The sequence below is a fragment of the Ahaetulla prasina genome, chromosome 8 (assembly GCF_028640845.1).
Source record: "Ahaetulla prasina isolate Xishuangbanna chromosome 8, ASM2864084v1, whole genome shotgun sequence".
Taxonomy (NCBI): domain Eukaryota; kingdom Metazoa; phylum Chordata; class Lepidosauria; order Squamata; family Colubridae; genus Ahaetulla; species Ahaetulla prasina.
Genome location: NC_080546.1, coordinates 66,915,314 through 66,940,162, shown reverse-complemented (window position 1 = coordinate 66,940,162; position 24,849 = coordinate 66,915,314). Strand labels below are relative to the sequence as shown.

The 24,849-nt window shown below is 37.6% G+C and overlaps 1 protein-coding gene across 3 annotated transcripts in view; it reads right to left on the bottom strand.

Annotated features, from left to right (window-relative positions):
• SLC2A9 (solute carrier family 2 member 9) overlaps nt 1–24,849 on the bottom strand; it is a 129,956-nt gene that overhangs the window by 45,542 nt on the left and 59,565 nt on the right. For all 3 annotated transcript variants that reach the window (XM_058191988.1, XM_058191989.1, XM_058191990.1), the window contains one exon: nt 24,061–24,185. In XM_058191988.1, coding sequence (XP_058047971.1) covers nt 24,061–24,185 — 125 coding nt within the window. The remainder of the gene's footprint in view (nt 1–24,060; nt 24,186–24,849) is intronic.

Sequence of the window (24,849 nt, the reverse complement as noted above, 5' to 3'; positions counted from 1 at the left end):
TTAAGAGTTTTAAAAGTGAAAAAGAAAAGGACTATAGAACTGTGTTTATGAAAAGGTTTAAGGAGAATTGGATTTATTGATTTTATTGTTGCAAACCACAAATTTAAAGTAAGATGGCATCTAAGCAAATAAAGCCTGGCATTTCCAAGAGTGCTGGAGGTTCGCCAGCTCATTCGGCTGACCCAAAAGCATTAAATTTGGATGCTTTACAAGAATCCTTGAAAGAATTTCTAAAGGAATCTCTAAATTGGTTGAATTTAATACAATTAGAGAAATGGATAGAAGTGGAAGAAAGATTCGAGGAGAAAGATAGACAGTTAAGAAAATTTGAAATGATTATAAAAGAATGTGAGGTGAATGAAAAATATATAGGTAAAGGAAGAATTGGGAAAATATATAGAATTTTAACTGAATTAGAAGAGCAGTTTAAATTCAAAGAAATGAATGGTATAATAAAATTTGGAGTATGGCAAAAAATTATAAATTAACAACAGAAATTAAATTTAAAAAAGGGATAATTAAAGCAAACAATTATAATGAAATATGGGGGGATTTTATAAAATCAGTGTTGGTGGAAGGCAAAGGGAATAAATCTACTCAAAAATATATGTTGTTTTGGAGGGGATAAGGGAACAATTAGAATATATCATCATGCATAAGCATATATCTTTTAGCTGATATAGAACAAGAAATATAAGGGGGAAAATGGACAGGAGGTGTGGCCAGCGTCATAGCGGAATGGTCAGTCGCCCTGATAGCTTTGGGGTGACCATCGAGATTCCCCCTGGAATGGGGGTCTATCACGGACCATAGCTGCCCTGAAGGGGCAGTGAAGAATGGGGGAGCCGCTGGGGCTGGCAGGGAGGCAGCAATCTCCCTGCAGCCCCAGTCTTTTCCCCCTGACCCACCAGGGAGGAATGGCAGCCGACATCAGCTGCCCGAAAGCCAGAGATAGGCACAAGGATCGGGCAGGAGAGGAAGCACAATTTTTTGAAAGAGATACCGAAGCCAGATGAGTGATCATCAGCTCACGGGAGGCATGGAAAACAAATTTGCCAAAAGCAGGTTAAGAAAAAGCATGAATAGCGGCTAATTGAATCAAGAAAAGAAAACGGAAGGAAATAAGTAAAGAAAATTAGATTCACTTAAAACCTGGAATGAGAGTCTGGAACCTATCTCAAGGGTTTTAATTAATTTTGGAGATCTTTTCAAATTAAATATTTCAACTGCAACTGATTTTGGACAACTTTAAAAGTTTTTATTGGCTGATTAACTTTGGACAGTTTTAAAAGATGGGGGGAAAGGGAAAGAAAGGGAAAAAAATTGGACTTGATTATGACACAACAATGACAAAAATTATCTTGAATGCATTTGGGTCAATATTAAAGGGAGGGAAAATGATATTGCCATAGGCATATACTATAGGCCACGCAACCAAACAGAAGAAGTAGATGAACTTTTTGCTAGTCAGCTAACTAAGGTATGTAGGAAGAACATTACAGTAGTAATGGGGGATTTTAACTACCCTGACATCAATTGGGAGACAAACACTGCACCAAGTGGAAAATCCAACAGGTTCCTAACAAACCTAGCAGACAACTTTGTTTCCCAAAAAGTAGAGAAGGGAACAAGGGGATCAACCATATTGGACTTAATTCTCACTAACAGAGATGAAATGATAGAAGGTGTTGAAGCTATAGGAATCTTGGGGGCAACTAATCACGCAATATTGGAATTCAACATTATGCAAACACAAGTAGTAGAACAAAGTCAAACTAGAGTCTTGGACTTCAAGAGAGCTAATTTCAATAAACTCAGAGAGAGCTTGAAAAGGATTCCATGGATGAGAATCTTCAAGGGGAAAACAACTCAAGAAGCTTGGGAAATTTTGAAAAGTGAGATTATAAAAGCCCAGTCTAGCACAATACCAATGAGGAAGAAAAATAATAGATCTCAAAAGAAACCAGCATGGATGCATAAAGAACTATCTGACAAATTGAAAGACAAAAAGGACACATATAAAAAGTGGAAAGAGGGGCAAATAACTAAGGCAGAATATCAGCAAATAGCCCGAGCCTGTAAAGATGAAGTGAGGAAAGCTAAGGCTCACAATGAACAAAGGCTAGCGACAAAAGTAAAAAATAACAAAAAAAGCTTCCTCCAACATGTTAAAAACAAGAAAAAAGTCAAGGAAACAATTGGCCCATTGCTGGGAGAAAGTGGCAAGAAGGTGACAAGCAACAGGGAGAAAGCAGATCTACTTAACTCATTTTTTGCATCTGTCTTTACACAAAAGGAAAAAACAATCCAACCTATCAAAAACAGCACCACAAAAAACAGATTAGGAACACAAGTTAAAATAGGGGAAAAAATGGTAAGTAAACATCTGTCTACCCTAGACAAGTTCAAATCACCAGGACCAGATGGATTACACCCAGGGTTCTGAAGGAACTGGCAGATGAGATCTCAGAACCACTGAACTATATCTTTCAAAGATCCTGGAGCACAGGGGAACTGCCAGAGGACTGGAAAAGAGCTGATGTAGTTCCCATCTGCAAAAAAGGAAAAAAAAACAGATCCAGGAAACTACAGACCTATCAGCCTAACCTCAATACCAGGGAAAATTCTGGAAAAGATAATCAAGCAACGAATGACCGAACACCTAGAAGCAAACAAAATAATAACCAAAAGCCAACATGGGTTTGTCAAAAACAGATCACGCCAGACTAATCTTATTGCATTCTTTGACAAAATGACAAAATTAGTGGACCAGAGTAATGCTGTCGATATAATTTACTTGGACTTCAGTAAAGCATTTGATAAAGTAGACCATAACCTACTACTAGATAAAGTAGAAAAATGTGGGTTAGACAGCACCACCACCAGATGGATTCGTAACTGGCTGACCAACCGCACTCAACGTGTAGTCCTCAAGGGAACTACATCCACATGGAGGGAAGTATGCAGTGGAGTACCCTAAGGCTCTGTTTTAGGCCCAGTACTCTTCGACATCTTCATCAATGACTTGGACGAGGGGATAGATGGGGAACTCATCAAATTTGCAGATGACACCAAGCTGGCAGGAATAGCAACACTCCAGAAAATAGGCTCAAGATACAGAAAGATCTTGACAGACTTGAACTTTGGGCACTATCTAACAAAATGAAATTCAACAGTGAAAAAAGTAAGGTTCTACATTTAGGCCAAAAAAACAAAATGCACAGGTACCGGATATGTGGTACCTTGCTCAATAGTAGTAACTGTGAGAGGGATCTTGACAGCAGTGTGCAGCAGCTGCCAAAAAAGCCAACACAGTTCTGGGCTGCATAAACAGAGGGACAGAATCAAGATCACGTGAAGTGTTAATACCACGTTATAATGCCTTGGTAAGGCCACACTTGGAATATTGCATTCAGTTTTGGTCACCATGATGTAAAAAGGATGTTGAGACTCTAGAAAGAGTGCAGAGAAGAGCAACGAAGATGATTAGGGGACTGGAGGCTAAAACATATTAAGAACGGTTGCAGGAACTCAGTATACCTAGTTTAATGAAAAGAAGGATTAGGGGAGACCTGATAGCAGTGTTCCAATATCTCAGGGGTTGCCACAAAGAAGAGGGAGTCAAACTATTCTCCAAAGCACCTGAGGGAAGAACAAGAAGCAATGGGTGGAAACTAATCAAGGAGAGAAGCAATCTAGAACTAAGGAGAAATTTCCTGACAAAACAATTAATCAGTGGAACAACTTGCCTGCAGAAATTGTAAATGCTCCAACACTGGAAATTTTTAAGAAAATGTTGGATAGCCATTTGTCTGAAATGGTGTAGGGTTTCCTGCCTGGGCAGGGGGTTGGACTAGAAGACCTCCAAGGTCCCTTCCAACTCTGATATTATTATTATTATGATGATGATTTTAAAGCTTTAAAAATGGACTTAGATTGATTTCATCTTATCCTCTCCACTTTGCACAAATTTGACTATAAAGGATTACAATGTAACTAACCATGGGACTGAAAGAAAGTTATAAATTCTAACTACTTGAAACAAAGGAAACTTGGCTTCAAAATGGCTACTGTACTATTTTGCCTAATTTTACTATAAAAGGGACAAAGGATCATGGCTTTAAATTGGAAAGAAAAAGAAAAAGAAAAAGCAGATTGGATCAGGACTTTTAAAATGCTTTAATGGATTGCGTTTTGATTTTTTGATTTTTTATAAATTTTTGAACATAAAGGATTATAAGAAATTGAATTAAACTGAAGCAAATGAGTTTGCTACTTTATCATTTTGCTACAGTATAAAGGCTGACACCTAAAGGCAGAAGAAAGAAGGCAGAAACAAATGATTTGACCTTAAAAGGGATTTTGTTAACTGTGGATGGCAACTGCAGTGTAAAGATTGACACCTAAAGGCAGAAGAAGAAATGCAGAAGCAAGAAATTGAAATGATCTGAAATAAAAGACTTGATGATAACTGTGGACTGTAAATTGTTATAAAGGCTGATACTTAAAGAATTAGATCAATCCCCAAGGAAAGACTTTTTCATTTTAAATTTACATAGAATAATGAGAAAGTTGTTTCTGATGCCTTGAAACTTCAAAAATATATGTTACTTATGTTTTATAATTATACTAAATAATGATTTTAGAGGCAGAGGAAGATAGCAGGAACTGAGTAGTCTTGACCTTAGGACTACTCCCACATAGACGGATAGGTTGATGCGATCGCACAACCACCCTAAGAAAGGATGTTAAAAGGCTGTCTGTAGATTCATATTAAAGGTTTTAAAAGATTTATGTAAAATACAAATGAGAATTATAGAATTTTTAAGGATATTTTGGGGAATGATGGAGACTATGGGAAATTGTTTTTGATGATTTGAAATTTCAAAAGAAATACTTGTCAGCTTTGGAAGCCATACTAGGCCGAAGGCTTCCATGCGCTGCCACAATTCTCCTCTGTGGGAAAGGAGGGGAGGAGGATGGTAGTGCAAGGGATGATTAGACATAATAACGTTTTCTGCCGGTCAAGGTCAGGCTGAGTTCGCATCTGGAGAAGGAGTGGCTGGAGTGATGCTTCGACATGGGACGGTTGAGGATTGGAGCATGTGACCCTCAGAGTGGTCATGAGGGTGGAGATTTTGGGGTTTGTATTACTGAGGGAGGAACCGGAATCCCCAGTTTCAGTTTTCCTTCAACTGTGCCAGTTTACCTATGCTAGTAAAAGAACTTTGAAAGATGTTGGTTTCAGAGTCTTTTCTGCAGGAGGGGTTTTCTGGAACGCTGACAATACTGTTATTTTCGATTTGCAATTTTATTAGATCGCGATCTCTAGAGACAGAGGAAGATAGCAGGAACTGAATAGTTCTTATTTCAGGATTATTCCCATGTAGATGGAAAGGTTGGTGTGATTGCACAACCGCCTTAGAAAGAACGTTAAAAGGCTGTCTTCAGATCTATATAAACGGTTTTAAGAGATAATTGTAATCATGCAAAATATGAATGACAACTATAGAATTTTTAAGGATACTTTGGGGAATGAGGGAAAGACTATAGAAAATTATTTTTGATTAAAAGAAATAATGTTACTTATGATTTGTAATGATATAAGATAGGGATTTCTAGAGGCAGAGGATGATAGCAGGAACTGAATAATCTTTATCTCAGGATTATTCCCATGTAGATGGATAGGTTGATGTGATGCCATGACTGCTCTAAGAAAGGATAATAATGACTGCCTCTAGATTTATACTAAATGTTTTAAAGAGAAAATGGAATTTATGTAAAATATAGATGATGACTATATGAAAATTTTTAGAGATATTTTGGGACTAGATATTTCCAGGATAAAGGGATGGAATAGATTTTAAAAGAAAAGGGCTATCACAACATATGAAAAGGGGAAAATATTGGATAAATGACATAATGAGAGGATGTAATTTGAAATATGTTTGAACATGTACCTGACTGATATCTTTTTCAACAAAGATTTGTATCTTTTATTTTGTTTTTAAAAAATAAAATAAATTTTTAAAGAAATATATTTCTTTAAAAAAGAAATATAAGGGGGAAAATGGTCTCTGGGGGTGGGGGTGCACTGTATTATTTGTATTTTTTCTTTTCTTTTCTTTATATTTAGATATATATGTATATGTTCATATTGTTTGCATTACTTATATTTAAAATAAATATATTTATTTTTTTAAAAAAAGATGAATTATGGATTATCATGCATAAGCGGGGAGCAAATAAGATAGCTATTCAATATTCCAAATACAGTATTCCAAAGACTAGATTCCAAAGACTAGATTCCCAGTCTCGAATTTCAGGTATCTTCTGATTTTCCATTTATGAACTGCCATACAACAGAAAAACTAAAGTATATTTGTAACTTACAGCTATAGCACATTATATATTATTGGAAACAGATAAGACTAATTGTATATGCTCAAAGGTTGGGGAACAAAAAGGGTGAACTAGAAGTAATAGTACTCAAGGGTAGGTATAACATATTTGCCATTACAGAAACCTGGTGGGATGAAACCTATGCCTGGAATGTACAGATGGATGGGTGCAAATTGTTAAAAAAAAAACCAACAACAACAGATCAGCAAAAAGAGGAGGTGAAGTTGCCTCCTCTTTGAGAGGAGATATGAGAGATCACTACATATCTACAGAAATGCACAGGTTCAAAGATAAAACCGCTCCAGAATGTATACGGGTCAATAGAAAAGGGGAAAAAAGTGACATTCCCATAGTTGTATAATTATAGCCACCCAACCAATCAGAAGAAATAGATGAATTCTTTGCCAACTAGTTAACAAATATATGTAGGAAGCATACCACAATAGTAATGGGGAACTTTAACTATCCAGATATCAACTGGGAGACTAACTCTGCAGTGATTGGGAGATCAAACAGATTCCTAACCAACCTAGACGACAACTTTTATCATCCAAAATGTAGAGGAGGGAACTAGAAGTAAAGCTATCCTGGACTTAATGCTTACTAACAGAGAAGAAGTGATAGAGGGAGTTGAAGTTGCCAGAACCTTAGGTGAAAATGACCACGTCATACTGGAATTCAACATAATGCAAACACAAACAATGGAAAATAATCCAACCAGTGTCTTAAAACTTTAAAAGAGCTAATTTTACCAAACTCAGAGACAGTGTAGGAAAGATTCCATAGTTGGAAATCTTAAAGGGGGAAAACAACTCAAGAAGCATGGGAAACTCTGAAAAATATGATCATAAAAGCCTAGTCCAGCACAATACCACTGAAAAAGGAAAACCAGAAATTCAAGAAGAAGCCAGCACAGCTGCACAAAGATCTATCTGACAAATTGAAAGACAAAAAGGACAAGCACAAAAAATGGAAAGAGGGACACATAACTAAGGCTGATTATCAGCAGATAGCCAGAACATGCAAAGATGAAGTCAGAAAAACAAAGGCTCAGAATAAACTAAGGCTTGCTACAAAAGTCAAAGATAATTTAAAAAGTTTCTTTCAACGTATTAATAACAAGAAAAAAAGTCAAGGAAACAGTAGGTCCACTAAAGAGAGAAGATGGCAAGGAAGTAACTGGTAGTAGAGAGAAAGCAGAGCTGCTTAACTCACTCTTTGCATCAGTCTTCACACAAAAAAAATTATAACCCAACATACCCAAAAAACTACTGTAAAAGACAAACTAGAAATAAAAATTAATGTAAGCAAGAAAATGGTAAGACAACACCTATCTGAGCTTGACAAATATAAATTAAAGGACCTGACAAATTACATCCCAGAGTTCTGAAGGAGCTGGCAGATGTTATCTCAGAACCTTTGTACCATATCTTTCAAAAAATCCTGGAGCAACGGGGAAGTACCCAAGGATTGGAAAAGGGCTGATGTGGTTCCCATCTTCAAGAAAGGAAAAAAATCAGACCCAGGAAACTACAGACCAATCAATCTAATATCAATACCTGGGAATATCCTGGAAAAGATAATCAAAAAACAGATCTGCAAACAACTAGAAGCAAATAAAGTTATAACTAGTAGCCATCATACATTTGTTAAAAACAAATCATGCCAAACCAATCTTATTTCATTCTTTGATAAAGTGACTAAATTAGTAGACCAGCAAAAAATACTAGAAGCAAACAAAGTTATAACCAGAAGCCAACACGGGTTTCTCAAAAGCATATCATACCAAACAATTCTTTGGCAAAATGACTAAATTAGTGGACCAGTAAAATGCTGTACTTTGTCAAATGCCTCAATAAGGCATTTGACAATGTAGGCCACAACCTACTTCTTGGTAATTTAGAAAATTTGGAATGGACAGCATCACCATCAGATGGATTTGTAGCTGGCTGATAAACCATACTCAATGAGTAGTCCTTAATGATACTATATCCATATGGACAGAAGTAAGCAGGGCTCTGTTTTAGGCCCAGTACTCTTCAATATCTTCATAAATGACTTAGATGAGGGAGTAGAAGGGGAACTCATCAAATTTGCAGATGATACTACACTAGCAGGAATAGCCAACACCCCAGAAGATCCAAAAAGACAAACTTGAAAAATGGGCCCTATCCAACAAAATGAATTTCAATGTGGAGAAAAGTTTTACAATTAGGCAGGAAAAACCAAAGGTATAAGTACAGATTAGGTGAGACCTGGCTCAAAAACAGTAATTGTGAGACAGACCTTGGAATCCTAGTGGATGATCACTTGAATATGAGGCAACAGTGTGCAGCAGCAACCAAAAAAGCTAATACAATCCTGGGTTGTAAAAACAGAAGCATAAAATCAAGATCACATCAAGTATTAGTGCCGCTTTATAAAACCATAGTAAGAACACACCAGGAATACTGCAACCAATTTTTGTCACCATACTACAAAAAAGATGTTGAGACTTTGGAAAAAGTTCAGAGAAGAGCAACTAAGATGATCAAAGGCCTGGCAACTAAATCATATGAAGAACAGCTGCAGATTTTGGGTTTGGCTAGTCTAAAGAAAAGAAGAATTAGGGGTGACATGATATCAGTATTCCAGTATTTGAGGGGCTGCCACAAAGAAGAGGGGGTCAAATTATTCTCCAAAGCATCAGAGGGCAGGACAAGAAACAATGGTTGGTTGGGAAAAACGACCGGAAGACAGTCAGGGAAAAGTGAGCTCTGTCAAACTTCATGAATTCTCAGGCTGACAAACCGCTGTTGAGAGGTCTTCGGACCAAATCTGTCCTGTAGGGACGGTGAAGAAGGAGAGGGACCTTGGATGACCAAGAGGAACCGGCAAATTCCTCAGAAGTCAGAGGAAATCTCTTCGATTCGGTGGCGGTGGCCATAGCAACCATCATTAAGCTGGGGCAACCGGACCAAGATTTTGAGTAGGAGCGATGATTTGGATGGAATGTTGAAGCCGGGTGAGTGAACACCAACTCACAAGAAAATACTTTAATTTGAAATTGGCAAAAAAAAAATTTTTTTGGCGATGGAATAGCAACTAAATTGAGAAGTAATTTAAACACAGCAAGAAATAAGAGAAACGGAACTATTTACACTAAGACCCAAAAGGAATTTGATTTTTTTAAATTGAATTGGGAGATCCCCCAAGCAGAAGCGGGGAAAGGAAAAAACCCTCAAATAAAGCTGGAGAGATTTGGAGATTTTTAAAACTTGTTTCAGGAATATAAAAGAAAGCTGGGGGATTTAGAACTACAACTTGGAGAAATTTCTCTGACTTCCTTTTTCCCCGATGAGTTGGATTTAATATAATTGGGACATAGACTTTAAATTGAACTATTGGGAGAAGTTAAAAAGTAAAAGCAAAATAAAGTGTGGCTTTAAGAAAAAGAAACAAAATGGATACCTTTGCTAACTGTTGATTGGAACTATGAATTGGAAAGAGACACCCTCACGTGGAAGGGAAAACTACACTGACTAACATCTGCTGTGGAAAATTATCTTGTTGAAGCGATAAGGCTGGTGAGAATTTTAAGGGAGGGTTTTATGCCTGCAAGCTATTTGACTCTGATAACAAAATAATAAATACAACCCTGAAAATACAGAATGGCACAGGAAATAATTGAAATGATGAAAAAGATACATATGACTTTAAAGCGGGAACACAAAGGAAAAGATATTGATTGTGAAATATTAAATGATTGTGAAATATTAATTGATTGTATGGGGAGAGATGAAGGAACTAATGAGGGGAAAAATAAAAAGAGAAAAAGCACAAAGAATTTAGAAGACTACACTGGGATTGACAGTGACAAAAGAGAAATTTTTAAAAGGGGAATGAGGAGATTAAATGGCAAAATATTGCAAACAAGGAGGGCAAACAAAAATAAGGAGGGAAGGAAGAGACAAGGAGAGAAAGAAGGGAAGAAAAAATACAAAGTTAAAGGATCATTTTAGGATAAATAGAGAAAAGATAAAAACGGGGGAAGAGAGGAGAAGGAGAGTTGATGGAAATACAGGACAAGCAAAGAGAGTAGAAAATTTTAAGAGAAAGAAAAAAAGAGGAGGAAGAGAAAAAGAAGGAAAATAAAAAAAGGATTGAATTATATACTGGTTGAAGTACCAATGGAATTCCAAGCACAAAAAAGAGTTGGCAATATATTAAATGATTTAATTATTGAAAATGGAGTTTAAAATGAGAGAAAATGTTTGAAGATTATTATGGATTTATTGATGATGAGTAATGATATTATGAAGAAAAACTGAGTTTTTTTCTTGTTTTTTTTTCTTTTTTTGATCATGGTTAACAATGTATGAATTGTCACTGAAATGTAAATATATGATTGATGTTGGATAAGTAGAAGATATAAAAGAATACAACTATCAAATGGGAATATAAGGTTTTAACATAAATGGGAGTAGAAAAAGGGGGGAAAGAGGGAGAATTAGATAAAAGAATAAAATTGGGGGTGAAGGGTAAAATTAGATTTGCAAAGAAAAATGTAAGAAGGAAAATAAAAAAATGAGAGAAAATATATTGATGAAAGCATGTAAAATGTGTTGGAGAAGAACTAAATTTGGTATGAATATGTACCTGACCGATATTCTGTTCAGAAAAGATGCATTGTATGTTGTTGTTTGTGTGTAAAAAATAAAAAACTTTACCAAAAAAAAAAGAAACAATAGTTGGAAACTAATCAAAAAAGCAACCTGGAATTAAGGAGAAACTTCCTAATAGTGAGGACAATTAACTAGTGGAACAGCATGTCTTCAGGAATTATGGTATCACTGGAGATTTTTAAAAAGAGACTAGATAGCTCCTTATCTAAAATGGTATAGGTTCTCCTGCTTGAGCAGGGGGCTTGACTAGAAGATCTCGAAAGTCCCTTCTAGCTCTATTCTATTCAGTATATATTATGTTTAATATATTAGGACCGTAGCCCTTATGTAATAAAACAAGCTTGTGTATATATCAAAATAAACATTAAACCTCTTGGTCTGAGGTTTCTACCATAACATACTTGTAATCCTTTCACACTTTACAAAACATTAAAATAAAATTAAAACAGGAAACACTAATGCAATAATGGTTTAATGTCTATTTATATGTAATATCTCTATTGTAGAGGCATGCAGTTGTGTAGCATGCAGTTCCTCTACATTAGGCAAGGATTTTTCTAGAGGCAAACTCCTAGACAGGTTATGTGATCACTACATACATTAAGGGGTGCTAATCAGGGACCCTGTGCTAATTAGTGAAGAAGGCAGTGCTTGGAAAAAGGCTGATCAAATGCTGATAGTTTGTGTTGTGACTTGATGTGGGTAGAAAGGGTCATGCTGGGTAGCATCCATGCACCCAACTGTTCAGGTTAAAGTCTACTTTATTTATTTATTTATTTTGTCACAACAATATATATCATACAAAAACGATTATATAGTATATAAACATATATATGAGTAAATATTAGGAGGTATAAGCATATATATAAGAAGAAGAAAAAGAAAAACAATAGGACAGGAACGGTAGGCACGTTTGTGCTCTTATGCATGCCCCTTATGGTCCTCTTAGGAATGGGGTGAGGTCAATATTAGAAAGTTTTTGGTTAAAGCTTTTGGGATTATGGGAAGAGACCACAGAGTCAGGTAAAGTGTTCAAACACTGATGATTCTGTTACAGAAGTCATATTTTCTGCAATCTAGATTAAAGCGGTTAACATTAAGTTTAAATCTATTGGCTGCTCTTGTATTATTGCAATTAAAGCTGAATTAGTCTTTAACAGGAAGGACATTACAATAGATGATTCTATGAGTTAAACTTAGGTCTTGTCGAAGGCGACGGAGTTCCAAGTTTTCTAAGCCTAGGATTTCAAGTCTGGTGGGATAAGGTATTTTGTTGTTTTCAGAGGAATGAAGAACTCTTCTTGTAAAATATTTCTGGACATGTTCAATTGTATTGATGTCAGAAACGTGGTGAGGGTTCCAGACAGGCGAGTTGTATTCTAGAATTGGTCTAGCAAATGTTTTATATGCTCTGGTTAGTAGTGTAGTGTTTTTGGAAAAGAAGCTACGCAAGATTAGGTTTACAAATCTTAGAGCCTTTTTTGTTATGTAGTTGCAGTGGGCTTTGGCACTTAGATCATTTGCTATGAAAACTCCAAGGTCTTTAACAGGGTGGGGGTCATCTGTAAGGTAATATCCATCAAGTATGTACTTAGTGTTTGGGTTCTTTTTTCCAATATGTAAGACTGAGCATTTGCTGGTTGAGATTTGGATTTGCCAAGTTTTAGACCAAGCGGTTAGATGATCAAGATCTTTTTGAATGGTAGATGTATTGTCTGTGGTGTTAAATAGTTTGACATCGTCAGCAAAGAGAACACAATTACTTGAGATATGGTCACAAAGATCATTTATGTATAGTATGAAGTGTGTTGGTCCAAGAACGCTGCCTTGAGGAACGCCACTCTTGACAGGAACAGGATTTGATAGAAAATTGCCAATTTTGACCATTTGTTGTCTGTTAGACAGAAAAGCACTATCCATTTGTGAAGGGGTCCTGAAATGCCATAGGAATTTAGTTTTAGGAGAAGTTTATTGTGTACTACTGAGTCAAAAGCTTTGCAGAAGTCTATGTAGATTGCATCTATTGTTTTGCCTTGATCAAGATTTGTAGTCCATATGTTTTTACAGTGGAGAAGTTGTAAGTTGCATGATAATTTTTTCCTGAAACCAAATTGTTTATTAGAGAGTAGGTTGTTTGTTTCTAAGTGTGAGGTAATGGATTGGTTGATGATTGATTCCATGACTTTGCAGGTGACGCAGCACAGAGAGATTGGTCTGTAATTTTCGACTAAACTGGGCTCTCCATTTTTGAAGATTGGGATGACTGTGGCTAGTGACCAAAGTTTGGGAAGGGAACTGGTAGTGAAAGCTTTATCAAAGTTTATGCTTAGGGGTTCTGCTATATTAGTGGAAAGTTTTTTTAAGAAATATGCACATAGTCCATCGGGTCCAATAGATAGCGATGGTTTCAAGTTATGAAGAGCTTTTCCAACATTATCTTCTGTGAAATCTATATGTGTTAAGTCGTCATACTCATTGCTGGTACGTTTTGGGAATGTTGGATATGTGTCATCGCTGTTAACAAAAACTGAGCCAAAGAATATGTTGAAGAGGTTTGCTTTAACTGTTTCGTCATTGCATTCTTTGCTATTAGAATCTTTTAGTGGTGGGATGGATCTTGAGTCTTTAAGTTTATTGTTAACAAGATTATAAAAGGCATGATTGGAATTTGTGCGCAGAAGGTCCTCTTCTTGCTTGGTGTGGTAATTTGTGCATTCAGTTTTTATTTGGTTGCATATATTTCTTTTTTTTTCTTTCTTTTTTTTCTATTTGCATTTATATCCCGCCCTTCTCCGAAGACTCAGGGCGGCTTACACTATGTCAGGCAATAGTCTTCATCCATTTGTATACTATATACAAAGTCAACTTATTGCCCCCCAACAATCTAGGTCCTCATTTTACCTACCTTATAAAGGATGGAAGGCTGAGTCAACCTTGGGCCTGGTTTTCTTTATTCAAACTGCTGAAAGCTTGTCGATCTTTTTCAATGTACTTTTTACAGACTGATACATATAATGGGCAATGTAAAAGCTGATGCAATCCATAATGATGATTATAAAGGCATTTTCATAACAGGAATTTCTTAATATCTATCCTTAAACATTGCTGAAGCTATAATTTGCATTCTTTAAACTGAACGCTTGTCAGATTTTGTTCAACATTATATACTTTCTGCAAGATGACACCATAAGGTTTCTATTTCTCCTACCACCCAAATCATAAAACAATTGCAACTCCTTTCATTCCAATGAAAATGTATTTAATTACAGTCAAGACTAACAAGGTAAAAATATGGAAACAACAAGCAAATACAGCATAATCTAAAAGCTGACTTAAAAACAGAGAAAGAGAAAAATGAAAAAAATGCAATAAAGCATAAAAGGGCCTCTGGTGGCTAAGCAGACAAAGTCTGTCTGTTATTAACACAGCTGCTTGCAATTACTGCAAGTTCAAGTCCCACCAGGCCCAAGGTTGACTCAGCCTTCCATCCTTTATAAGGTAGGTAAAATGAGGACCCAGATTGTTGGGGGCAATAAAAGTTGACTTTGTATATAATATACAAATGGATGAAAACTATTGCTTAACACTGTGTAAGCCGCCCTGAGTCTTCAGAGAAGGGCAGGATATAAATTCAAATTTAAAAAAAAAGGAATAGAATAAAACAATTAAAAAGACTTAATGACATTACATGAAGATTTTGACATTTTATACCTTTTTATGGAAATCACTGCAGATAGAACCAGCAATTATATTGATGAATGTAGGATTCCAGTCTACATAAGTAGGAAACTAACAATCATGAGCTATGATGGTGCAGTGGTTAGAATGCAGTAGTTCAAACTACATCTGCTGACTGCAGTTCAGCAGTTCAAATCTTACCAGCTCAAGGTTGACTCAGCCTTCCATCCTTCCGAGGTGTGTAAAATGAGGACCCAGATTACTTGGGGCAATATGCTGACTATGTAAAGCACTGTGAAGTGGTATGTCAAACCCTAAAGCCCGGGTGCAAAGAGCACTGGTGATGGGGGGTGTCAGAAATGTGGAAACTGAAATGGAGACGACTTCCGGTGTCCAGCGGCAACGGACGTCTGGAAGGCTTCTCCTGCCTCCAGCGCCCGAATCCGGCCGCCGCCGAGGCCCTCAGGGGCCAGGTGTTCCGAAAAGGACACCTGCCGCACGGACGGCTCGCCAGGGGTCTCCCAGCCGACATACAGGACTGTGGGGACCGATGCTGGCGCGTCCTAGGCTTGGCGGGGTTTGGAGGCCACAGGCCGCGGCCATTATTTTGGTCGTCGCCTGGGCCGCTGTGCCCGGTGACACCGGGCATTGATTTATAACTGCAGCAGCCTGGTGGTGAACAGGAACGGAGAAGAATTGAGGAGGAGAAGGAAGGAATATCGGTAACGTGAGTGGAGTGCTCCGAGTGCGGGGGTTTTTCTCCCCTGCGGTTGGAAGGAGCACGAGTTATTCTGGAGAGAGGAGAACTTAAAATAAGAAGATTACCGGTTTTGTGGAGCTCTGGAGAGAAGAGGTGATCGAGAAATTTAGGAGGGAAGGTTTGTGGCCCCTCCTTCTGGGGAACAGTGGTGGCGCCCAGCTCCGCCTTCACTATGAGAATTTTGATGACATCACTTCCTTCGCTTCCTGGTTGACTAACTGTACTCTGGACTCGTTGCTCCTGTGAGTGCCCCCTGGTGGATCCGGAGGAAATTACAAGGATACTGTGCCTGCCTGAGGATTTTGTATTTTTTTTTTCCCCTTAATGGCAAAAGGTCAGAGACCAACTGCTGGAGAGATGGAGAGAATTTTGGAAAAGTTATCTAATATGGACAAGAAATTGGATGAAATAAGAGCAGAAATTGTGACTATCCAAAAGGATTTAAAGGATACTCAACAAGTTTCAGCAGAAAACAAGCAGAAAGTGGAAGGTTTGAGGGTGAGATGCGGCAGTGCAGAAAAGAGAGGAGACGACAGGCAATGCTGTGCTTGACCACAGATGGATAAAATGTCTTATTTCCTTAGGTTTCAAAATTTGGAAGAAGTGGACCAAGAAGACTTGAGAGATGTTGTGACTAAATTGTTGGGAGAATTTCTTGGGAGAGGTGTTGATTTCATGAATTGGGATGTGGATCGAGTTTATAGAGTTAATTGCAATATGCACGCACGCATGCAGTTCCCAGAGAGGTTCATGTCAAATTTGTGAGAAGAGAGACGAGAGATGAAATTCTTAGAAAACATAGGAGTGGGGCACTGATTTACAGGGGCAGGGAGATAGCCATTCTGAGGCAGATTCCCAGACAGGTACGTGAAAAAAGAAAGAAATATTATTTTTTGTCAAGCAAATTGTACCAGAAGGAGTGGGCTTCAGATGGCTGATGCCAGAGGGATTGATGATTTTCCGGGAGGGCATTACGAAAAAATCAGTACAATTGGAGGCTACGGCCTATGTGGAGGAACACAAAGCCTCCTGGAATCAGATGACCCAGGAATTGAAGAAGGGAGGTTATAGATCATGGGCGGAGCGGCTGCCGCTGTTGCGGCCCTGGAGTTGGGTCAGGCTGAACCCAGAGTTCTGAGATCCAAAACTAGGAAGTGATAAAGATATTTGGGATTGTGTTGGTTTTCCTTATTCTCTTTAGTACGATATTCTGTTTATTCTTGACCCTTCTTTATTACGTATTTAAAATTTGTAAACTTAGCTACTTCGTGTTACCTGCTTGCCATATGGCTGTTGTATGTGTTAAAAAATTTGAGTAAAATTCTTATTTTAGATAAGAAAAATGAAAATTTACCATACCTGATATGTATTTGTATAAACCTATTTTTTGACTAATAAAAACTTTTTGAATTAAAAAAAAAGAAATGTGGAAACTGCAGCAATGGAGCACCAGTGATGGGAGGTGTAGGAAAGGCTGCAACAGCAGCGTGCCAACGACCGCTGGGATCAGCTGGTTGATTGAGCCAAGCCGGAGATCAGCTGTGCAGCGGGGAGGCATGGCGATGCAAGACAAAGAGCTACAGGTGACCACCAGCTGTTCTGACCCAACAATCAGCTGTTCTGGTTCAAGCAACAGCCGGGCGGAACCCCACCAGGTAGGCTAATGCAGAGTTGACAATGGGGTGAAGCCAGCACCGGGGAAGGGCGTGGTTTACCTAAATAAAACACGCTGGAAGGCAGAAGCTCCCAGTGCTGACTTTGCATCTTTGCATTTTGCTGTTCTGCTGCTGCTAAAACTCACTGTGTGCCAAAGTCCAGCTAAATAAAGCCAGTTAGCCTCCAAGTGAGTGGTGTCTTAATACTGGTTTAAGTCCAGAGCTCGGACCTTTGAGAGGCCCTTCCCCCCACTTCTACAAGTTCAGGTAATGGGACCACTGGTGACTGAATGTGGGCTTCCCTTACTGGTTTCAGCAAACTGCTGTGAAATACTGGGTGCACTTTACCCAACTGTCGGGGTAACTTTAGCGCCACCATTACAAGATTAATTACCTGCACGATAGGGAACTTTGGGCCCAGTTTTTGACAGGGGACCTTTAATTTAAATATTTGGTCGACACAATATTTAAGCCTAAGTGCTATTGCTATTGCTAATCTCTCCCTCATAACAGATGTGGTTTTCTTTAGGAAGTGATAAAGATATTGTCCACACAGTACAAAAGTAAAAGAACATTGTACCATAGGTGCATACTTGTGCACTATACAGCATTTGAAATATTTCATTTTTAATAAGCCTGATGGTAACAGGCATACAACTGCCTCCTTTGGCATGGAAACAACCAAACTTGCCCTAGGAATGTTGTTGCTTTGGCAAGGGCTCTAAGTTGTTCCAACTAAGCTCCAGAGGCTTGAAAAAAAAATTGCCACCATATTTCAAAGCTGGAACTTGTTCAATATTATTATTCCCAGTTTGCCATTAATATTTGTGGCAACGGAGGTTTTCTGAGAAAAAAAACCCAAAATTTGAATCTTAAGAGTGAGTAAATGCATACTTTTCTGCATCCTTGGCATATAGTGATTCTATAAATGCCTAGTGCTGAGTTTAGGAAGGTAGATGTTCTTTCTGATTAAGACATCTATTCAGTGGTGGGATTCAAGTAATTTAACAACCGGTTCTCTGCCATAATGATTTCTTCCAACAACCAGTTTGCCAAACTGCTCAGAAAGTTAACAACTGGTTCTCCCAAAGTAGTGAGAACTGGCTGAACCCCACTACTGTATCTATCACTAAAACAAACAGTGGAGGAACTAGAACACAATCCTGTATTCACCCTCAATAGATTACAAGTTCTGCAGTCAAGTGCCAGCTCAGTCATAGCTGCTGAACAATCAATGTAATTTCTTGGAACAAAACAGAACTGAAGCCTAATTTTAAGTCATTGAAAGCAGCCTATAAGGAATGGTGTTGCCCATGTCTGAATTTTTTTTCCAGAGATTGTAAAATGGCCCTCTGAACCATTGTGAATAAGATCTCTCCCAAATTACAAATTACTTATTTATTAAAAGTTTTTCCTGATTGCACTAATACAATTATTTTATTTTATTAAATTTGTTTGCTGCCCATTGAGGTAGCTTTGGATACCTTACAACATTAAAAGTGGTAAAAACCATAAATATATACAGTCAGGTTTGTATATATTGGACAATGATAGTCTAAGGAGATTAGGAGGAGAAACCTCAAGTAATCTTTTGCAAAACTGATTTTGTATGTTTCTAAAAAAATTATGTAGTGGGCATTCCACTCTCCCTTTTCTGCTCCAAACAGCATCTATTCTATTCTGACAGAATAGTTTTTATGTAGAATCTACCAATCTCACTCCATTTCTATAGCAACCTTTCATACTATTGCAATGCACTCTGCTTAGAGCTGCACTTCAGACCATCATAAGCTTCAGCTGGTGCAAAATGTGGTGATTTGGGGAGTTATGTGTACTCCTCATTTGGTATGTGCAACACCTCTGCTCAGCAAGCAGTATGTGCAACACCTCTGCTCAGCAAGCTGCAACACCTCTGCTCAGCAAGCTGAGTTAAGTCTGAAATGCTGAAGGTGGCCTATTAGGCAAGAAAGGTATAGAATAGTGGTACTTGGCTCAAAGCAGTAATTGTGAGAGGGATCTAGTAGTCTTAGTGGACAACCATGTAAGTATGAGCCAGCAGTGTGGTGCAGCTGCCAAAAAAGCCAATTCAGACCTCGGCTATATCAACAGGAATAGTATCAAAATCAGATGAAATCTTAGTACTACTTGATTGTAGAAAATATGACTTCAGTAACAGAGTTGTTAATGCCTGGAATGCACTACCTGACTCTGTAGTCTCTTCCCAAAATCCCCAAAACTTTAACCAAAGACTATCTACTGTTGACCTCACCCCATTCCTAAGAGGTCTGTAAGGGGCGTGCATAAGAGCACCAGCGTGCCTACCATTCCTGTCTTAATGTTCCCTTTGATTGTATCCAATTCGTTTCATGCTTATACTTATATATACTGTTGTGTTTGACAAATAAATAAATAAATAAATAAATAAATAAATAAATAAATAAATAAATAAAAATAAAATACTTTATAGTGCTTTAGTAAGACCACATTTGAAATACTGTGTTAGGTTTTGGTCATCATGATACAAAATAAGATGTTGAGACTTCTGGAGCACAGAGAAGAGCAACAAAGATTATTGAGGCTAAAGTATATGATGTAGGACTCAGGAACTGGGTATGACTAATCTAATGAAGAGAAGGACTAAAGTGTGTGACAAAAGAGAGGGTCAAGCCAGGTCCAAATCACTTGAAGGCAGTACAAGATATAATGGATGAAAATGTATCAAGGAGAAATTCCACCTGGAACTAAGGAGAAATTTCCTGAAAATGAGAACAATTAATCAGTGGAACAGCTTATCTCCAGAAGTTGGAGGTTTTTAAGAACAACATCACTGGAGGTTTTTAAGAACAACTGAACAGCCATTTGTCTGGAATGGTATAGAGTCTCCTGCATGAACAAGGGGTTGGACTAGATCTTCAACTTCCAACTCTTGTTATTCAGTTATTAAGTCTGTTCATGGCTTGGGGCCAGATTGCTTGTGGAATTTTTCTACCTGGTTGTCTCTCCCTATTCTAGAAAGAGGACACCCTCCCTCTTTCCACAATCAAGCTCCCATCACTGTTATTTAGCAAATTCACTATTTTATGATCAAGTCAACTTTAACAACACCCTCTAGATCTTAATTTTGATGGATATAGAATTTCTGCACCATTAAGGAATTGAAGCAGTCTACATGTCACAGAATGCAAAAATTGTCATAAATGGTGATCTAACCAAGTCACGTGAAATTCAAAAAGTCCCCTCTACTGTTTATTTTGGTATTAGAAGTTCTGAACATAGATATCAGACAAGATTATCATAATAATATCATAACAAGGGGTATAAGAGGTATAAATATTAAGAAATTTATAAATTGAGAGTATTTGCTGATGATCTGGTTATATTTTTACAGGACCCAAAAAACAATACAGAATATTTGATGAGGAAATTAAATGAATTTGGGGCTTTGGCAGGTTTAAAACAAACAAATAGAAAACAACAATGTTGATCAAGAATATGTCTTCTAAGATTGCTGTAAAACAAAAAAGATGAAATGGAAGAAAGGCAACCCCGAACATGTTTGAACATATCAGGATAAAAACTGAATTATCTAAAAAATAATAAAAGAGAATATAAATATATATCAGTAAAAATGGAGAAATTAGAACCTGAGGGTGAAAGAAGATGTGGTTTATATAAACAAGCATAGAAATATTAAGATATGATTAAAAATATGGAAAAAGAACATTTTGGCAGAAATTGTAACTAAATAAAATGGATATGGATATGATAAGCTGTATAAGATATGATATGACCAATACTCTGTTCATAAAATATGTGGGTGTGGGTGTGAGGGGAAAAAAAGCAATAAAAACTGATCCCCCCCCCAAAAAAAAGAATATGTCTTCTCAGGACAGTTATATATTGCCCCAAAAGTTGGTTTTTAGGGTTGAGAAAAAGATGAAATACTTAGAGGTTATGTTGACAAATACAAATATAAAACTGTTTCAAAAAAATTCCTCTTTGGAGGAATATTAAACAGGACTTACAAAGATGGGATAAATTGCTTATCATTATTGGGTAGAATCTCTGTAATCAAGATGAATATTTTACCAAAGATCCTTTTTTTATTCCAGACATTACCAATACTTGCAACTGACAATCCATTGGAACAATGGCAGAAGGATATTTCTAAGTTTATATGGCAAGGGGGAAAAAACCAAGAATTAAATATAAGCTACTGCAAGATGCTAAGGAAAGAGAGGGTTTGGGTCTACCAGACCTGAAATTGCCTGGTTAAAAAAAATAGATGAACCTCCCAAATTACTTGAATTAGAGGGCCATGAATTAAGGTTTGGATGGCACTGCTATTTATGGTATGATAAAATTAAAGTTAATGTTGATTTTAATAATCATTTTGTTAGACGTGCCATACTACGAGTTTGGAATAAATATAAAACAAGGTTCTCTACAAAGTTTCCTCTTTGGCTATCACTCTAGGAAGCTTTTTTTTAAGAAAAGAAATGGTGACGAAGCCAGACTGGTTGACATTTGGCAAAATTTTATCTTTCAATTCTGGTGACGCAATATTAAAGCCGAGGGAAGAACTTAAATCAGGTTATGTTTGCCATTAGTTTACTTATCAACAACTGAAAGAATGAATTAAATTGGCTAAAAAACTATGGATTTGGCTCTGTTAAAAATAAATTGGAAATTTCATTATGTGGCAACAATAAATATATTATTGCTAAGATCTATAAAATGTTACTGAAATTGAATTTGGAAAAGGGTTTAAAATTTACATTAAATTATATTTTTTAAAAAAAATTATAAGATGATGTATCATTCGTACTTAACCATCTAAGACGTTTAACGGTATGTCAAATTAATGTATAAAAGTATAAAAGTAAAGAAGGGACTTTTTATCATCTATGGTGGGCATTGATAAAGCAAAAAAGTTTTGGAGTATGATTCATATTTTAATACAGAAAATTTTAAAAATGAAGATAAAGATGAAATTAGAACTTTTCCTTTTGGGCCTAATGGAAAAAGAACTGGAGAAAAAAATTGGAACTTTGTTACTATATATATTGACAGCAGTAAGACTATTGTATGCACAAAAATGGAAGGACAATTTGATTCCTACCATGGACAAATGGTTGCAGAAGCTGATGGGAATTGTCTAAAATGGTCAAATTGACTATTTTGATTAAAGAAAAGAATATAAATGCTTTTGTTTCCACATGGAGACTGGTTTTGAACTTTGTGTTTGAAGTGGAAAAGAATGAAACTTTGATTTTGGGTTTTACCGATTAGACTGATCAGAGGTGGTATTCAGCCGGTTCGCACCAATTTGGGTAAACCGTTAGCAGAAATTTGGCATGGTTCACTGAACTGGTAGGGACCTCTGGCTGGTCCCCGCTCGGTAATCCCACCCGCCCGATGCTCGCTCGCCCAGCCACTACTTGCAAAATCTAGCTGCATACTTCTGCTCATTGCTTGCTAGCAAAGGGAAGGCTGAAGGGCACTGACAGCAGGTGGGTGGGTAAGGGAGAGCTGGCGGAGGGGTGATACCAGCAGTGGGTGAACTGATGCGTATGGGAGGGAGGGGACCATGCAGGAGATCGTGACACCGGAGCTCTTCCTGTGTGTTTCTTCAAGCTAGCCTGGCCTGCCAGGGAAGCATGCGAGAGATCCTAGCTGCAGTTTAAAGATAGAGATGAGAGAGAGGTGAGAGGAGATGAGAGAGAGAAAGAGAGAGGGAGAGATAATAAAAGGAGAAAGAAAGAAAGAAAGAGATGAAAGAAAGATAAAGAGATGAGAGAGAAATGAGAGAAAAAGAGAGAGATGACAGAGAGAGAAGGAAAAAGAGATGAGAGAGAGGGAGAAAAGAGAGGGAGACACAGAGAGAGATACCTGCTAAAAGAAAATAGAAAAATGGCTCTTTGAGTGTTTAAGGTTGCAGACCCCTGAGTTAGGCAAACACCATGGTCGTTAAGTGAACCTTGTGGTCATTAAGTGAACACTGTGGTTGTTAAACAAGTCCATTTTCCCCAATGGGCATTTTTAAATGGAAACCAGAAGGAATTGTTGGAAACTGGCAAAAAACATAGAAAACCTCAGTCACATGACTGTGTGGGATGTTATAACTGGTCATAAATATGTGTGTGTGTGCGCGCATGGCTATCAAAACTCCAAAAACAGGTCAAATAGCTCTGGGGAGGTCAGTCGTAAATTTGAACACTTGCTAAGCAACCGGCCATTAAGCGAGGACCACTTGTATTTGGTTTGCCTTAAGGGTTCAGAGCTGTATGGAATCTGGTTTCCTATGACCCTTTGGGGATTGCAAAAGGACCAGATGCAGGAATCCTCGTAGGGGGAACTAGGATCGTGACCACCTAACCACACCACCCAGTTACATGACCGCCAAGCCATACCCATAAGTCACAAGACCACCAAGCCATGCCCACCCAGTCACATGACCACCAAGCCATGCCCACGAAACAAGCCACACAAACAAGCCACACACAGAGCCAGTAGTAAAAAAATTTGAATACCACCACTGAGACTGATAGATCCTTCTAGAAATGACTAGTTTATAATATTATGAAAAAAATAAAAAGTTGTGATTTGATTTAATGCCTTATTTTACTGCAACAGAGAAAGTCGGAAGTCAGTGCTTCTTTTTCTTAATTCTTCCTCAATTTTCTTACCCCCTTCCTCCCCATTGTTTTTACATTATCTTTTGTGTTTTGTATCTTATTTTATTTTATAACTCAATAAAAATGTCAACAAGAAAAAAATGCATCAAAAATTTATTTCTTAAGAATTTACCCTATTTTTCCAGGTTCAGGTAGTTCAGTTGAGATGTTAAAAGACTAGAGTGCAGGGACTACAGAACATTCACTAAACATCAGTATCATACCTCCATCAATGCCCATTATGAATCGGCCCAATATAATCATTTCCAAGATTCCTGCCAGCAGCGAGAAGGCCATAAACAATGCAGCCACAATGGCAAACACATTATTCAGCAGCAGCGTTCGCTTTCTGAAAAGAAACAAATTACTTATTACCTTCTTATATTTTCAGATTAACAGTTTTTCATAAAACAATATAATTAAAAGTTGTCATGACAAATAGAGTAAGTCAAAAGTATGCCAATAATGCCAAAATTAAGGGTATACAAATATCCTTCAAACTGCTTAGGAGAAGGCAAACAGACAAACTAAAAACCCATGGATAGAAAGGATAAAAATAGTTAAAAATCATGGATAAAAAATACTGTTGATCAAATGAATCTCACTGTAATTCTCTTGCCAGGGAGTCTCTTCAGAATTTGTATTAAATTAGGTGAGACAACCAGTTGCCCCAGAACTGTGCAGGTTCAGAATAACAGTTGTAAGGGACATTGGAAGTCTTCTAGTCCAACCCCCTGCTCAACTAGGAGACTCTATATCCATTATGGCAAACCTATGGCACGCGTGCTGAAAGTGGCACGCAGAACCATTTTTCCGGCCACGCAAGCTGTTACCCAATTCACCTGTAGCTGTGCATACACACATGCTCCAGCTGATGTTTGGGCCTCTGATATGCATGCGTGCAATTCAGGAGACCCAGGTGGTCTTGAGCTCTCCTGTGCATGTGTGCGCATTTGCACATTGTGCCTAAGAGTACTAGTGTGCAGCATGTGCATGCACAGAGAGCATTCACG